At 37.3% G+C, this 18,980-nt stretch overlaps 1 protein-coding gene across 14 annotated transcripts in view; it reads left to right on the top strand.

Moving 5' to 3' along the window:
- ERC1 (ELKS/RAB6-interacting/CAST family member 1) overlaps positions 1–18,980 on the top strand; it is a 167,247-nt gene that overhangs the window by 26,408 nt on the left and 121,859 nt on the right. For 5 of the 14 annotated variants that reach the window (XM_067469264.1, XM_060776717.2, XM_060776721.2 and 2 more), the window contains exons 4-7: positions 4,815–4,889; positions 6,686–6,841; positions 8,159–8,242; positions 10,754–10,921. In XM_067469264.1, coding sequence (XP_067325365.1) covers positions 4,815–4,889; positions 6,686–6,841; positions 8,159–8,242; positions 10,754–10,921 — 483 coding nt within the window. Of the gene's footprint in view, positions 1–4,814; positions 4,890–6,685; positions 6,842–8,158; positions 8,252–10,753; positions 10,922–18,980 lie in introns of all 14 variants that reach the window. The other 9 variants (XM_067469266.1, XM_067469267.1, XM_060776726.2 and 6 more) reach the window with 2 other exon arrangements.

Below are 18,980 nucleotides of genomic sequence, written 5' to 3' on the forward strand. Positions count from 1 at the left end.
GCATCTAGCTCCTTCTATTTGAAGATTGCTTTCAACCTCCAGGGTTTTTATCTACATTTACTTTGTTCTCTACGCATAGAGATTTCCCGGAGTTCACTGGAAGTTCCTAGTATCTGGCTTTAGTGAAGTTTGTTTTAAGTATGATTGTGCAAAATGTAATTTTCTTGCTTATGAAAACTGCCATACATCAAGGGAACCACTGACCTCATAGGAAAGTTGATGAAGAATCACAACATATAAACTATCTATAGACCCACAAAGAAAATCCAACAAATGCTACGTTCAGCAAAGGACAAGAGGGATCCTCTCACTCTGCAGGAGTCTACCATATACCATGCAATTGTGGACAAGTGTACATAGGAAACACCAAACGTAGTGCCCAAACACAAATCAAGGAGCATGAAAGGCACTGCAGACTAATTCAATCCAAGAAGTCAGCCACAGCAGAGCACCTGATGAACCAACCTGGGGACCGCATATTATTTGAGAACACAGAAATGCTGGACCACTCTAACAACCACCATGTCAGATTACACAGAGAAGCCATTGAAATCCACAAGCATTTGGAGAATCTCAACAGAAAGGAGGAAACCATGAAAATGAACAAAATCTGGCTACCAGTATTTAAAAACTATAAAATCAGAACAGTAAATAAAGAGCAAAACTCAAAAGCAGGGAAATTCCAGACAAGAATCAATTAGGTGTACGATGCACAGATATCTATAACAACAATTACAAAAACTGTAGATTGCAAATCACAATTTCTATGTTCCAAGAATTTCTACATTGAATGTAACATGAGAACATTCACACGATTAATTAAAGACTGTTTATAAATCAAAGATAATTTATCAATACTTTGTAAACACAGTGAAACTAGAGCTTCCAAAATAACACTTAAACAATGTCAGGCACAGTGACACAAAATAACACTTTCTAAGTTGATGAAATATCTTCTTCCATAAACAACATCAGTGACAGTGACACACAACAAGGTCTCCCGGGTTGTTTCCCTTGTTTCGCAATATCTTCATCAGGTGTTATGATGTTTTAATACACTAAATAAGAAACACAGCAACATACAGATAATAGATATACTACAATCCCCAAATTGACATAGTTTTGAAAAGGTTGTTGTTGTACATGCTTGACTACTTACATTCTAATTGGTAGCTATAAATGCTGATAGAAAATCAAAACAGAACCGATTAAAAAAACAGGAAAAGGAATGGTATCAAAGATTAGAGAATTTGGCCTAGGCATTAAAAAGAAAATAATAACAAATGATTTACTCAATTTTGGAAAGCTTAGAGTTTCACTGACACAAGCATATTCTTTAAGCACATAAACATATACAGAAATAACTGGCTAGCCAATATAGGAATCAAAAGGATCCACCGATCAGAAGAGAAGACAAAAGAAGCTCCATCCTGCCTGTAAATCAAGACCAGGAGTGGACTGTGGAACAAACTATGAAATGTGTTGTTGAAGACTTTCATGGTCGGAATCACTGGATTCCTGTCTCTTTTAGTTCACTCACACCAAGTATTGCAGGATTTATATGTTTCGATTATTTTTATATAACTCTTAGGTTTCATTAATTCAATCTTCTCACGTTCTATGTATCTGTTATATACAGACTTGGAGTTTCTGTTTACACCTAAGCATGTTGAACATTTTTTGGCTCAAGTCCATTTGCGTCATTACACACTGTTCTATTTGTACTTTTTCTTTGCTGTTCCCCATTAACTTGCTGGATGTCTTCTGACCTGATGGATATCATTTTCCAGTGATATTTCTTGCTTCATTTTGGATTGTCTCCTCATAGCATTTTCAAAGTAAAAAACATGCAAAAATAGTTTAGTGGTATTGCTTTCTGTGCAGTCCTAACAATAATGAGTTGAAGTGTCACTGCTTTTCTTTATAAGGCATCTTCCACTAGTGTCACTTCCCACTACTACTTCTGCCCCATAGTTTCCTTTTGAAGCAGGAAATGGCAAAAAAAATTACATACTCCTTAGGAAAACAACCAGGTGGAGGGAAGTGCTGCACCTCTCTGCGCAGCTAGACTCCCAGGTGGTGGCGGGCGGGTTCTGGGGGCACCATTTGCAGCCAGTGCCTCCCTCTGGACTTTCTTGGATACTGTGTTGGACTGTTCCCTGCTGGAGGACAGGTTAAACATGGTGTCCGTGTAGATAGAGTGTTTAGCTTCCTTCCTTGACAAAACCAGGCCTGGTTGCACAGAGAGGAGCAGTGGTGGCATTGGGAGTGCCTTGTCCACCACCGGGGTCCCAGCGGAAAGGCCTTGTAGGCCATGCTGGCAGCAGAGAGGCCCTGTAAGCTGCGTGTTTCCTAAGCAGGGGACAGTGGGTGGCGCGGGACCCCGCCAAGCCCCTGACTGTTCTTCCTAGAGCCCTATGGAGTCTGCGGAGCACAGGTTGAGAACCGCTGTTCCAAAGGATCACAGAACATATTTTGAGAAAGAGTGCTCTATAGTATGTGCTTCCTTTTGGGAACACTATGATGCTGAGCCTATCAATCAGTAGAAGCTCCAACCATCTGGTAGGCATGGGTCAGCTCACAGTTGTCTCAGGCAACAGGAATTACAATAATTATGGTAATAATAACAATACTTTTACAGACTTTTCACTAAAGGGCCAAATATCAACATCTTCAATCAGGGACAAGGATTATAAAACATAACTCACCAGACCAGTACTTGGAAACCCTTATTAGGATCCATAGGCCAAAGATTAACTGGCTCTTTACTGTGCTTCTTGGTGGTTGTATTTTGTTCTCTTAACAGGTGCTGTGGTTGTCTTGTTTTCTAAAAAGCCCAGTGCATTTTGGTATTTATATTATTATTTGGCTTTTTTTAGTGGTTAGTAAATCTATATACTGCAGAAATTTCTGAAGTTGATAAAAACCTATCCCTTTATGACTGGACTGTTACACAATAAAAAGGGATTCCTTGAATGTGTAGCAGAAGGCCTGGGCAATATGCCTCTGAGAAACCTCATTCCATGGACAGCTTTTGTACACTACTAATCTTTGCAGTTGGGAAGACAAACAGTACATGAGGGAATCCTGTTATTTGGCAAGGCTTTATACAATAATACAGCACCGGGATTGTGGCGCAGCTGGCTGAGTGTCAGCTGCATTAAGATCACTCTGACCAAAAAGTCATGAGTTCGAAGGCAGCCTGGGTTGGAGTGGGTTTCCAATCAGTTGTGTAGCCTGTTGTCGACCTTTGCAACCCGAAAGACAGTTGCATCTGTCAAGTAGGAAAATTAGGTACCACCTTAAAGTGTGGGGAGGCTAAATTAACTAATTTACGAGGCCATAAAAAAGACTCCAGCAAAGCATGCGGAGAATGCGGAAGCACTTCATCAGTGTCGCAGATGGACAATGAAAGCGACAGCTCCCCTGGCGGCCAGAAAAAGTTAAAATAGCTTCTGTGTATGTCTTCTGTATATGTTGTAAGTCAAAATTGGCATTGAATGTTTGCCATATATGTGTACACTGTAATCCGCCCTGAGTCCCCTGTGGGGTGAGAAGGGCGGAATATAAATGCTGTAAATACATAAATAAATAAATAATGAAAAGGTACAAACAAAGGAATCGGGTAATCAAGTCTTGATTTTAGAGTTCTGTTGCATCTTTTACTGTTTAATTTTTTCCTCTCTCTAGATATTTCATTTAAAATTGGAGAAAAATACAAATATATCTGAAGTACTAGACAAATTTGTCCTCCGGCAAACTTTCTATTTTTAACATATTAGGCTTGTAGTTAGGTTCTTGTCCTTTAGAACTACGGTAAATAAGCATTTTCTCTTATGCTGATTTCTTTTTAACTCTTTTGATGAACAATCTATAATTCCTTGCCATCTTTGTGGACGGAGCTGTCATCAGTTACTAGGTGGTTGCAACTGATGAGCATGTAGGAGTATTACTGGCACAGATGCTTTATCAGCTTGTTAAGTACATACCAGATTGTTGCTGTTATTTATTAATCCCCTTTTTAAAAGTATTTTTATCATCCCACCGGAAGATAAAAGTTTGAAAATGCCATATAAGGAGTCATAGCTGGAAAGTAAAAAGGTTTTAAAGATGTTTAGCTGCTTGCAGTTGACTGTGTGCTTTTATAAAAAGATAAAAATGAATGTGTGGTTGAAGGCTTCCATGGCTGGATCACCGGGTTGCCGAGAGTTCCGGGCTGTATGGCCATATTTCAGAAGCATTCTCTCCTGACATTTTGCCCACATCTATGACAGGCATGCTCAGAGGTTGTGAGGTCTGTCAGAAACTGGGCAAATGAGGACATTCCAACTGTGGAATGTCCATGGTGGAAGGAAGACCTCTTGTCTACTTTAGTCAAGTGTGACTGTTGCAGTTGGCCATCATAAATGCTAATCAAGGTAACCAATTGCAACATTCACACTTGCCTCAAGCAGACGAGTTCTTGATCTCGCCCCAGACATTCCACAGATATATAAACCTCACTTGCCTAGTTTCTAACAGACGTGACAACCTCTGAGGATGCCTACCGTAGATGTGGGCGAAACATCAGGAGAGAATGCTTCTGGAACATGGTCATACAGCCCAGAAAGCTCACAACAACCCAGTAAAAATTAATATTTTCTTCTGTATAGGTAAAGAAGCTGATGTTCAGTTCAAGCAGACTGTGACTGTTTGATGAGAAAAGTCAGTTGTGCTTCTAAAAACAGACCTGAGGAGTTGTCCCTTTCTTGAGGTTCTACTCAGTCATAAAAGTATATATTCTTTTACTCAGCCTTCTTTTTCTGCATGTATAGGAGATGCATCGTCGCTTTGAAAATGCTCCTGATTCTGCGAAAACCAAAGCTTTGCAGACTGTTATAGAAATGAAGGTAAGAATTCTGTTGTTACTTTTGCTATTATGTGCCTTGAAGTCAATTTCAGCGTATACTGACTGTATTATATAATTTTACAAGAGGAGGTTTGCCAATGCCTTTCTCTTTGACTAAGGGAGTGCCTCTTGCCCAAGATCTCCCAGAAGCTTTTCCTGGCTGAATGGAGATTTAAACTCTGGTCTAGTTCAACATTCAGCTGTTATGCCTAATTTTGTGCTCTGGAGAGAATTCACAAAAACTGCATTAACATCCCCCTCTCTTGTACAAATAGTGGAATATAGTGTTACCTCAGATAACAAAGCCTTTGATAGGAGAGGGTTTTTTTAAATTTAAAAAACCTTTTTATTCCTGTCCAGCCCTTTTTTGCTCATTAATATCTGTTTTCTAGCAGCAATGTCACTAGGAGGATGATTGCCACTTTTTTTGCTTTCCTTTCTGTTGCTATTAGAATATTTTCAAAATGTTGCTAATTGAAGATGTGATGCATGGGAGGTTCTCCGTGAGTCGCTTTCGGGAGAGAGGTGCGGTCTAGAAATAAAGTATTGTTATTATTAAATAAAGTATTATTATTATTCTCTCTTCTCATCTTTCTTAGAAGACTGGTAGGCTCCTCTAAAAATTGTCTCATAAAATAATCCTGGCATATGAGCTTGATGTGCTTCTTTTACAACCTATACACAAAAGAAAACTATTGTAATGAGTTCTTCCTTCTGCAAATATCTATCAAAATAGGTTTAGTAAGATTACATATGCTTTCTATTGGAGTAAAATTAGAATTAAAGATTTTATTATATCCGACCCATTCCATTGATTTCATTCACTTGTGCCGCAGCTCTGTTCATTGATCATACTAGGTGAAACACAGAAACCTGCCGTCAAGGTGTTTTTCCATCAAGCAGTGGCTTTCCAAAGTCTCAGACAGATGTTTTACATCACCCACTACTGAATCTCTTTAATTTACAGATGTCAGAAAATTTTGGCCTTTCACCATTGACAACATAGCTTCTGTCTCTGAACTATTGTTTCTCATGCTTCAAACTGATTTGGAACCTTATATTAGACTATGTGGGTTCAGAACCTGGATTTTCAAATGGCATTCCCCAGTTCATGCTTGTTTCTTGTCGAAAGGAACACAAATCTTTTAATATTTGCCAGTTGTTGAGGTACATAACTTGTAATCAAGTTTATGTGAAGTCTTAACAGCGATGTCAGGCAAGCATTCATGTTCTTCAGAACAGTCAAAACAGATTTTTTTTAAAATAGTGAACCTCTACTAGGAACAAAAAGCTTCATATAAATATAGATGGAAGTGGGAGGTATGTTCCCCTTACTTTTAAAGTACAGCAGTCTAGATGATTGCTGATTTAGTTGTAGTATATTGTATGATTAATTTTTTTATTGTAGATTTATTTGTCTTGAGGTATCAACAGTATAGTGATGTCACTTAGCTCTAGGTCTTCATCTTATTTGTGTCAGGTGAGATGGACCCAGTACTGAAATAGACCACATAAAAATTAATAAACTGGAATCCTGATTAAGAGACGGGGACTGGCATTTGACTTTAAAGCCAACATCCTGCGGTTCAAGTGTTCAAAAACATCTCCTTTTATGGGTCAGTGTTTTAGGGTTATTAGAGGAGGCTGTTACCTGAGTATTTGTATTGCATTATGGGACAAATAAGAGAGAACTTGTCCATTGATTGTGAATGTTGCAGAGCACCTCTGTGCCAATTCTGATGTTTTTCCAATTTATGAAAAGGAATCTGAACTACATTTTGTTTCTTATATATGAAGGATTCAAAGATTTCTTCCATGGAGCGTGGACTCCGAGATTTGGAAGAAGAAATCCAGATGCTGAAATCAAATGGAGCACTCAGTACAGAGGAACGTGAGGAAGAAATGAAACAAATGGAAGTGTATCGTAGCCATTCAAAATTCATGAAAAATAAGGTAATGAGTAGACAGTAACTACTGGACAATGAATCCTCTAAGAAACTACTGTCATTCTATGACAGAATCACAGAACAAATTTCACATTTTGAGCTATGGTTTCACCAGAGTAAAAAAAAAAAAAGGGTGGAAATACATAATAGAAGGTGCAGATCAATCAAGATTGGTTTTCCAGATCTGCCCTCACATACTTATATTATAAATGTTATCTCAGCATAATGAAATAAATCCATGTATGCTTTGTCATGTATATCTCCAGCTTTGGCAGACAATGGAGGGACCGTCCCAGTTTCTGTTGTGAGAATGTAAGATCTTAAGAGTAGAGTAGTGAAATGACATTCAAGACATGAATAGAGCAAGAAGGTTCCCAGAAGAGAATGTATTGCCCAAAATATTTTAAGTATTACAGTAGAGGCTACAAAATCTTAGAAATTTGGAATGCAATTTGTTTGTTTGTTTGTTTTTAAATCATGAAGCTTCTCTCCAGAAATACTGATTCCCCATAACTGTTAATTTGTTATCACATGTTCTTTGGCAGTAATTTTCTTTGACAGTAATTTATTAACTCATTTTAATGTGGCATCCATCAGGAAGTGTTCAAGATTGAGGAAAAATATATTGTACAGAGGTTAAAATTACAACAGTATTCAATATTGTCAACAGAGTAGATTTAGGAAGCCCCATCTAGTAATTTCGGGTTCTTTCTAGACCATCTGAATTTTTGGATGTTTTTTAAATGCAATCCTATAAACATACTTTGAATATTTAAATTTTTTGATCACCTGAACATGAATAATTTGGGGAAAACTCACCACCTAAATGGCCATGGCTAGCATGATATGTGAAACTTTAAAAAGGCACAATTTGTTGCCTCTTGGCTCCTTCGTTATCCCACTTCCCAATATTTTTTATTAGCATGCTGTATCTAATTGCCAATGAATTGGTGATATGTTTTGGATTAGCCTTTAGCAGCCCAAGTCAATGTCCTATATATGCGTGTTGTTGCATTTTCCATTACCCACAGTAAGTGTGCTCTGGGTGATGGATTTTGCTGTCCAGCAAAACAGTGGTTGGGTGGAATGTTGTTTTAGATAATGTCATGATCTCTGTATTGCACTACATTTGCAATATTTGTTGCTTGTAGACTTAAGAAACCAGGATTATTTTCAACAGCTTGTATTTTTATCAAGATGAAGGTGGTGACAACCGTTGGATCGTCTCTATATTCATCTTTCCCTACTGTTTGCCTCTGCTGTCTGAGGGAGGTTGATAGGACAACATTATAATATAAATGTAAAAATAACAATGTCGTGGCAGGTAGAACAACTGAAGGAAGAGCTAAATGCCAAAGAGGCTCAAGGGGAAGAGCTGAAAAAGAAAGTGACTGGTCTTCAGACTGAGGTTTCTGCCGTAAGATTAACTTCTCTGTGTGCAGTGCCACTCACTTGGGCTCTGCTAACTTTCTTGGGTAGCTTACTTTGCTTATCTTGCATTCTGCATCTATAAAGAGCAACAAAACTAACTGTTCTGTATCTGTCCTTGGTTCACATCTGGCTGTTCACAGATGTAAGATCACAGTCAATTTTAATTTCTTGAATAGTTGTTACTTTTTATGACAACTTATTCCTATATTCATTTAGAGTGCTGAGTTGCTGAAAAGTAAACACTAAAATGTGATCATTGTGGCTTTGGCCTGCTAGGCTATCTTTTTGTCAGACTTATTTTATTGAACAGTATATGAAATTAGGAACAGAGGTATAGACCTTAACTATCTTCCTTCTCTGAGGTGTCTTAAAGTATGCCATTTGTATTTAATCTAAAAATGCATGCAATGCCTTTGTGAATGAACACACTTCAATTTCAAGGATAAAAAGATAATATTCAAATATACCTGTTATTCAAATATATCTCTTATCTCTATGAAAACTGACATGTGATCTTGCGCAGATTGCTGCGCTGCTTTCCAAGCATGGCATGTTTGTATTAGAAGAACTCTCTGATCTGAAGATTTTAGAAATTTAACTCCATTTTTAAAGTTCTGTGCTGGTGTACAAATGTTCTTTGGTTATACTGTTTAGCTAGCAATTAAAAATACAACTTTTGGAATCATAAAAATGTGGCTTTGAATTCAGGATATCCCTACCCATAGAAGGTACTTTTTTCATTCTCAGGCACCTCATTTTGCCACAGGATATTGAGAGACTCCATTTAACAGCACCCCACACCTCCTGTGTAATATTTTTGAGTATCTGTCATCAGAGGACAAGGGCTGCTTAAACCAAATAGTTTGCCTATACTTACATCTAGAATCCTGTACTGTATCCTTGTACAACATATAAAAAAACCTGCTGCAAGGGCATGATGTAATATAGCAGATATGTAATACAGGTATACCTCAGTTAACGAAATAGATGTATTCCTGCGATTTACTTCTTTAATGGAAACCTTAGTACCATAGATAGAAATAATATAGAAAGTATAGGGATAGGTTCTTACACCACAAAAAAAAAGAAAAGCAGTTTGCCATGTTTCAGCAAATTTTTCATTCAAAATTGTCAGCATGCACTTGAGAAATAAAACAACCAGAGCAGGTGAACTTTGCACAAGCAAACAAAAACATTTTGAGTCTTCTACAGACCACTTTAAACCTTCCAGAATGTGTTCTCAAATTATTGTTTTTTCTTTGAATAACTTTCTCCTTTCTTATGATTATCATTTTTGGTGGCAAAACTTACAGAAACCTTTTCAATAACTATAGCTGGTGAGGCAGACTACTCTGCTTTCCCCATTTCTTTCTATTCTGTTCTTCATATATGCTTGGTAAGGTAATCTGGAGGCAGCTGTCATGAAAACACAGAGCTATGGTAGAATCACCTAGAGTGGAATCTCATTCTTTCTCAGGTCATGTTTCCTTGCATGCTTGTCTACTGACACACTAGTGAAAGCCAATGCTGAAATTTGTATTTCCGGCTTCCTCTGCAATTTCCCTAATGCCAGTGAAGGGGGGGGGGGGTACCCCACCAACAACAACCGTGACAAAACAGCCTTCCCACACAGCAGAAGACAACAAAAAGAAGGATCCCTTAAAAAGACATTGTCAAAAGGTGCTTCTTTGTCAAAGGGGTTTTAAACTGGGATATGCTGGTATAGTGACGGGATTTAAAAGACATAAGGAGAAAAAATTCCCATCTTGAGGAATTATGAAACTAAGGACTGATTAAAAAGTTCTCATATTTCAACATTGAGGTTGACATTCTTAAAGCAATACTAGGAAATGTATGAGAACTCTTTTTGCAGGTCCCTGGTTTAGCTTACACTTGTGCTAACATATTTTTCTAACAAATGTATTATTATACAGCCGATGCAGTTGTAATGAATATTAGATATAGGAATAGACCAAAGATGCCTTATTCCTAGTTAGTAGCAATAATTTACTGTCCTTCCTAATATCATTTCTTGATTTTAAAAGCGGCCTTTCAGCTAGACAGTTTTTTAAAACTCTAAGCTATGACTGGTTGCCTCTATATTTGAGTCTCCCCACCACCCCCACTTTACTACATACTTGTCATCAGATGTCAGGAACTCTGTCTTTAGTGGCCTGTAATAGTAGAACAATGTGTATATTGGCTACGGTTATTGTCTTCATATGAGAGTTCTAATTTTATTTTTAGAGTGTTTCATTTTCTTTTCTACAAAAATACTTTCATGACTATATTTACTTACACTAGCATGCATTTAGAGAAATCTGCTATCTTTCCTTTTTTCTTACTTCCTCGGTGGGCTTGAACCTTTGCATTTCAAATAGAGGAAAATACTTAAATCATAGTCACATCTGATATTAAAAACTGTTGGTTGTATTTTTTGTGTGTGATGGGTTAATATAGTCTGTATTCTTCTGTTTGATTCTTTTAGATCGGTCAGGTGAAACAAGAACTGTCACGCAAAGACACAGAGCTTTTGGCATTACAGACTAAGTTGGAAACTCTCACAAACCAGTTTTCTGATAGCAAGCAACACATTGATGTGCTCAAGGAGTCCCTTACCGCAAAGGAGCAGAGAGCAGCTATCCTGCAAACAGAGGTGAAAAACACATTAATTATCTTGTGGCCTTTGGAATTAAGGGAACAATACAGGCAGTCCCCAAGTTACAAACACCCAACAACTCATAATAAAGAACAGGAGAGAAACAACAGGAAGTGAGAGGCATCTATCCCTAGGAAGGGAAATTCTCTCCTGGAAGAGTTATCATGGGCCATGGTGTCTCCAGTGAAGCTTTCTCACCAATCCTTGTTCCCACAACAAGCCACATTTTTCAAAATCCAATTCTCAAAGAGACAGAAAATGGGGTAAAATCTTCTGAACAGGAACACAGACAGCAAAACATCCCCCACAGGGGTGTTAATCCTTCCCTATGCTATCCAAAGCTAAAAGGTACATATTTTTGGCTGGAGTTCCACTTAAAAATGTACCTGTTCTAACTTACATACAAATTCAACTTAAAAACAAACCTACATAACTTATCTTGTTAGTAACTTGGGGGTTGCCTGTATACTATAATGTTGAGAGAGCAGTTGATTGTGGCTGAGTGAAAGGCCTCAGGCCATAAAAGTGTACATTTATTCTGGCTTGTCCCTCCTCTGATGACCATTCACAAAATTAGTTGCTTGTGATCCCATTTCATCCTGGGATGGGGGTTTGCAAGTTATGTTTCCTCCAGCATACAAAGTGTTAATTTATTTCTATACATATCTGTACTGGCATGAAATATTATTAAAATGAACACATATCTCTCTTAATCAGGATTTAGATAACTAGCTTCAAAACTTTCTTTGAAATTCTAGTAGAAAGGGAAACTTAACTAAATCATAGCTAATTTAATTGTTCATGTGACATTCAGATGGCGTTTAAAATGTGACATTCAGATGGAGATTAAAGGCGTTGTCTACAGCTGAGGGAAACAGAATACTGAAGATATGTTTCTATACTAGTGTTTGTTTCATAGGTTGTTTTCTATCACACTTGCTTCTAGTCACTTACTCACTGATTGCGGTTCAGGTTCCAATAAACCGGATGTCTTTGAAGAGAAATATGTGTGCCGTCTCTAACTGGATAAGAACATGGCATCGTGGTTTGAGCATTGGACTTTGACTGTCGACCAGGATTCAAATCCCCCCATAGCTACAGAAACCCACTTGGGCAAGTTATAGAATCATGGAGTTGGAAGAGATCACCTGGGCTATCTAGTCAACTCTGCCATGCAGAAAAGGCACAATCACAGCAGCCCCGACAAATTCTCAGCCTCAAAGAAAGGCAGAGACAAACCCTTTGAGCAAATCTTGGAAAGGAATGCCATCTATGCTGTTGCTTCTCAGCTTTATTTCTCTTTTGTCATTGGAGTAAGCTGGGGTTGTGCAAGTGCTGGACCAGTGCCTGGATGCAGTAATGGGCTGGATGAGGGCCAGTTAACTGAATCTGAATTCTGATAAGATGAAGGCTGTTTGGATTAGTGGTTCTCAGATCTGGGAATTGGGTAAACAACCTGTCCCGAATGGGGTTTCTCTCCTGCTGAAGGAACAGGTACATAGCTTGGACATGCTCCTGGATATGCTGGGGAGACACTCCTCTGTATCTCACCAGTAATACTCTGTTGTTGTATGGAAGAGGGTCTTCTCAATCATATCACCCTAATTGTGGAATGCTCACCCCTTGAAGGCCCAAGTGGTACCAATACTCATATCATTCAAGTGTCGAATTAACATTTGACAGCTCATTAAAGCCTTTAAGCCATTAACTCATCCTAAATACTTCATTTAGAGAACTTTTAACTTAATACTACAGTTCAGTATGATTTTTTTTCAGTTTCCCCAATTACTCTGTTGTTTAAAATTGTAATGCCTTTTGTAAGTCATCCAGAGATATTTGATATAAGGTGGGGTGTACATATTTTTATACATACTGTTTTCTAACATTGCCAAGAAAACCCTGTGATAAGTTTGCCTTAGGGGCATTATAAATTGGAAATTATTTGAGTGCACACAACAAGAACAGTAACAGTAGTTTGGGTAGTAATAAATACTGTATCAATGAACACTGCATTTCATCAATTCTAAGATTCCCCCCCCCCCCCATATAAACATATCTAAAAATGGAATGCAACTTAGACTCACAGATGCTTGTGTATAGCTTTATTTTTTGATTGTGGTACTGAAATTAGTATTTGTCTTACAATCAATTGCATCTTACAATAGAAGAAATATCCATCGAGTTAAAGATGGGAGGAAAAGGCTAGGATTCCAGTGGCTATTACTTTAGTTGCATTATTACTATCTAGTTATATTGGTGCATTTGTACATTTGAGTTATTTTTATGGTGTAAAAGCAAATGCTAACACACTAGTGTTCTGCAAATAGCATAAATAGATTTCTTATAAATGAGCACATGTTTTCAGCTTAAAGTCCTTGGAGGTCAGAAACTTCTGGAAAGTTTTCAAGTACAAACATAAGTATCTTAAGGGAAAATAGCATTTACTGCTTCTTTCAGCAATACATTTACTACTTCTAATTGGCTTAATAAAACGTTGTATGCCAGCCATAGGGGGGCGCCAGTACATCACATATTGCAATTCTCTGTTTTGTAAGCATGTATCAAAAATGCAATTAGCCAGTGAATGAATTGTTTGTTGTACCAGCCATAGGCCATGACATCACATAATATACAACCTTTAAAAGTACAATAAGCATTTTCCGATATCAGTATTAATACTTATTTCATATACTGGCTCTTTAAAATTATAGTAGCAGTGACATGATAACAATAACAAATGTCTGGTTTGTATAATCCCAAACTATCTCCATTTCCATTTCTAGCCTCCGCTGTGGACTTGACTAATTTAGCTTGGATTTTTTGGGCTGCGACTGCAAATGTGGCAACCTTTAATATTACATTTTTGGAATAATCCGCTAACAAGTCACAGATAACTGCTGACTGTTGTCATGCTACCCTTTCTTCCAAAAGGACTCCCAGAAGATTGTTTTGAGGGTCATTATACAAAGGGCAATGTTGCAAATAGTTTATTAAATCCTCTCTTTCCCCAGACCCACAAATACAAAGTTGTTGGGCATGAGGGATCCCTATATATCTTCCCTCTAGCCAGACTGATGGCATTATGATGATTAGCCAGTGATGAATGATTTAATTACCAGAAAATTTACAAAATATAGCATAATTATTATAAATATTCAGTGTTCTTTATTAAACAATGTTTTTGCAATTTTTATTTTCTCAATTATACATTGGCCGTCAAATGCATCAAATGATTGTTTAGTTGTTGTATTTAATTTTTTTTTGCAGTCTTTGTGATTGCTTTACCTTATTTAAGAATGCTGTAACACTAATTGTTCTGTATCGTATAAATTTGGCCAAGAATGTTGGTGACACATACCTTTTACTATCTTAGTCAACAACAATCCTTTATATTGAAGAATTTTTAATGGCTATAGAGAGAGTGTGGTCATATAAATTAAATGCCAATGCTGCACACTAGATTTCCTATGTATTCAGTTCAAAACAATCCATAATATGTTGAAACAACATGTACTTTCTACATTGATTTACCCTGTTTTTTTTAATTAAAAAAAACCCTGAAATCTTTGCTCTAAATCTCTATAAAATTCCAGATTATGTGAAAATTGTATTTTGCTAAGGGTCCTGGAACAGATCTCTTGTGTAATACACAGGCCTGTTATATTAAAATGAACTGCTGAATGTGTACATTCAGTCCAGAAGAAACTTTCCCCGCATATTCTAAATTTTAGTAGTGTAAAAGGTAGAGTGAGTAAAAGGGAAGTGAAGACTAAGGCAGGAAGTAGAAGTCAGAGGATGAGCTGATAGTTTGGCATCAAATGGTAATTTCTTTCAAGTATAAGGGTTTGAAAGATCCGAAATAAGACCAAAGCATTCTTGTGTGCTAGCAGGTGGAGCAGAATAATTTCTGTGAAATTTGAAACGGTAGATTCTAATAGTGAGCATCTACAATGTGAAATCTAGCAGAATTAGGACCATATTATCTTCATTTCCATTGTCACTCTGTCTGCTTCTCCATAACTATCACTATTGTGTCAGGAAATCCTCCAGAGCCAGTTGTGGGTGGAAGGGCTAAAGGAGAAGGAATTCTGTGTTTTCAATATCAGCATTACAGTTAGCTAATAGATGTATTATTGGAAAAAGATTGTATGTATATCTACTATAGTAATTTTGTCTGGATATGCATGCACATATGTATGAATTGATGGTTTATTTCTGTCTTTCCATATTGCCTATTGACGCTATACTTAAAATGAAGATTTGAAAATTTTATCATTCCCAGAAATAACATGTATCTTCAAAAACTGAGAACCCAATTGTGAAAATAGTCTTAAATGGTTACAGTATTGGCATAACCTCATTTTAAAGGGTTTTCTCTAGATTTACCAAGAATTGGATGACTTTTAGAAAAATCTAAGTTTGAAGCTTTCTATTCAGCTCTGTTGTGTGACTCATAACATTTTTCTCAGAAACATGGCAATTTATTTGTCCACTTAGACTAGCTATGTGATATATCTTATAACTGAGATGCAAATGAAAATGCTATTTAGCAGAATAATAGTCCTGTAAAATAAATATAAATATACCTTACTTTCCAGTGGGTTATTGTTATTAGATCTGGGATCCTTCTCTGTAAGATTTCTGTTATTCTGCCAGAGCCCGGTTATTTCATACAAACAGAATGAGAAAGCAATCTTGCAGTGGCATTCACTACCATTGGGGATTAAAAGTTGACATTTTAGGTGTTGCATCTTCAGGTGATATAGTTGCAAGTTGTTCAGCTGTTAAAAAATTGCTGTTTCATTTAGAAAAACATGACTTTTTAGAGCTCATAACCTTTTAGAGAAGAACCAAAAACCTATTTTGAGTAGAATTTTCTCAAGTGGTATACAACCAAATGTAATTATGCAAGGCAATTGGCTTCAGTTGTTAGACTGAATAACCTGTTGTCTCTGATCTGTTAGGAAACAGAAAATATGCCAGTGCATAAAAATAGCAGTTCTTCAGAAGTGTTTTTCAGTGCCAAATTATATATATCTACATTATTATTATAATTATTACTTTCCCATAAAACAATTTGTTTATATTATGCACTCAAGAGACAAAAATAAAGTCGACTTTGGTAACATAACATATTTGGTTTACTCATGACCTTCATGTGTTCAGCATACACAGGTAACAACTTATCAGTCAGTTACAGTTATGTTTGAGATACCATCATTACTGTGCCATCCAGTCAGAACATCTCTTTACAATAAACAGGCAAGTGTTTTTAAGTCTGTGATCTTAGAAGTCCCAAAGTCTAAAGAAGTCTGTGCTCTGTGTTCATCTCAGAGCGGATCATGTGATCTTCAGCCCCTCCCACAACTTCTCAGGAAAACATAGAGCAAGGAATGAAAGCTGCATACCAGAACAATAAGTAAGCAATAGGATTAAGAAATTACTAGAGGAGGCTTGAAGAAGGTTACAGTTTCCAACAGTTTCTGGCCTAGCTCCTTAGTATGATCACCTAGTAAACATTTTAGAAAGGGGGCCACATGCCTGGACAGGTTGGGGGGGGAGCCGATGGTTGGTGCCAGGGGAGGAAGCCGGGGCCTGGTTGGCGCAGTGGGGGAGGGTTGCACACATGGCTGTGTGTGTGTACAAGGTCCTTCTCTTCGTGGGAGAACACGGAGGCCCACTGCAGCCTCCTTCCAAGAGGAGAGCTTGACACATGACTGTGAAGAGCTCTCAGGAGGGCTGGACCGGGGCTGTGACACACGGCTGGGGGCAGGGGTGAAGGCAAGAGCCCAAGGGGCCACATACAGCCCATGCCTGATCCTAGTTTCTTGGTGTTGGTTGAGCTGCTTAGACTTCTGTGAAGCTGGCCAGAATATGCAGATTAGCTAGTTTGCCCCCAAATTTAAAAGAACATTGAAATTAGGAGGTAATTGTAGAATATATCAGATATGACTGCTCTTATTGTCATAATTGTTTAGATAAGAGTTTGAATGATTTGTATTTTCCAGTTGTTTCTAACATCCATAGACAACATAGATAATGGTACAGTAGTAGATAATAAGAATTTCAGTCCAACAATATATGTAGGACCACAGGTACACTGCTTTGTTAGGTGAGGTTTTCTGAGAAATGTGATTAACACCCTTAACTGCTAGAAACATTAACTAATTTGGAGGATCTTCAAAAAAGGTTGCTTTAATACCTTTTGCATTAGGCTTGGTTGTTATTCTTCTGATTGTGTAGAAGTCTGTTGAAGCATGTGGTTGAGGAGCATACATGCCCTTCCTAATTGAAACAGACCTTATTTATAATTTGAGATAATTCATTACTTATAATTTATAATTAATTATTTTTAAATGATTCTTCCTAACATTTCTTACACAGCAATCTTTAATTTCTTGACTTGTTTCTTTAGTTCAATTTATGTCAAGTATGGTCATGTAGGATCTTGAAAATAAGGGGAAAAATATGAGGAAATGAAACGCCTAAAATATCACCTGCTGCTTACTCATTATTTGATCAAACCTTTTTCTCCATTTAAAATTGACCAAATTTCTTTTTTGCTGATTGACAATCCCAAGCTTGTGCAGAGGGGGCCAAATGTTCAGAATGCAGCCAGTTTACCGTGACTGATGGCCTTGTAATGAATTCAGCTAATAGGAAACAAATCTGATACTGTCAAATAGGATTAACAGCCAAGTTAGCCAGCTTGAACTGTTTCTGAAAGCCAAGCTGATAAGGGTCAATGGGTTTCTTATAGTCCCTTGAATGGCCTAGTGTTGCCATTTGTATTCTACAAAGGTCTTTCAGGTTGTTCTTTTCTTTGTGTTGACCATCTTCTCTAGACTGAATTTATGTTGAAACTGTTCTAATTTCTTCTGCCATTTCCCCTCTTCTCTTTTCTGGCATAGGCGCAGTTGGATGTTCTGGAAGCTGACAGAGCCTTCAAGGGTCTTTGTGACCTTTGCTTTGGTGGCTTACAATTACTTTAATCTTTGTCCCCTGAAGTATAAAAAATAAGCAGTACAAACTGTCTTAAAATTGTATGCCTTTTGGTGATAATACCCTTCTTGTTTCTCTGAATTCTTCATGAGCTATTGCTTCTTTAAAGCAAGAATGAATCATAGGTTCTGAGTATTTTCTGTTTTTCTTCACATTTATCTAGTCCAGGAATCATATTCATCCCATGTTATTCTTACCGATACCATTCTTTCTCCTTCACTCTCAAAATTTAACTTACAAACTCCTTGAGTCAAAGACCAACATTTTGCTGCACATGAGCCAAACTATGTAGTTATGGAGCTATATAAGTACTACCTATGCCTATTCCCTCTTCTTACATTTTAATGTATGTTAAACTTACCCTATATACTCATGAGTAAGTCTGGAAATTGTAGTAAAAAAAACAGATAATTTGGGTCAACTTCTCCACAGATCAGTGTATTATACCCTTTCTCTTATCATAGAAGGAACCATCTTCTTCACCTTTTGCAAAGTGGCAAAAGACCCCCTCTAGTCTCTCTGCAGTGGTGTTGCTTCTGGCCTTTCTGGATACCAGGGTGGAGAAATGGTGGCAGCAGCCAGAGGCAGCTGCCCACCTCCCTCTGAGGTGTTTTTGCTGCTTTATCCTCTTCACGGAATGACCCTCAACTTATACACAAATCATATCCATAATTTTGACCCAAAACCTGCCATTGACTTATACATGAAGTCAACTTATGCATGAGTGTATAGGGTATTTGCAAGTTCACTTGGCGTTTACTTGCTGGTGACTCAGTGCTCCTTTTTATTGGCTTTTTTTTAAACACTCTAAATATGGAAACAATATTTGTATATAATCTTACACAGTCTAATCTGAGGTGTAAAGGCTCATTAATGTAATTGAAAGTATTAACCAATACAAAATATTTATCTTATAAGTAGGAAGAAGCATAAAGATTATCCTCTACAGCCACCACTTTGGGTTTTGGAGATAGAAGGGAGGCAGTAGTTTTGTTTTGAACCCTAATGTAGGAAAATGGCAAAAAGGAGAAACAAGAATGGTGACATGACTGTA

The sequence above is a fragment of the Anolis sagrei genome, chromosome 5 (genome assembly GCF_037176765.1).
Source record: "Anolis sagrei isolate rAnoSag1 chromosome 5, rAnoSag1.mat, whole genome shotgun sequence".
NCBI lineage: Eukaryota > Metazoa > Chordata > Lepidosauria > Squamata > Dactyloidae > Anolis > Anolis sagrei.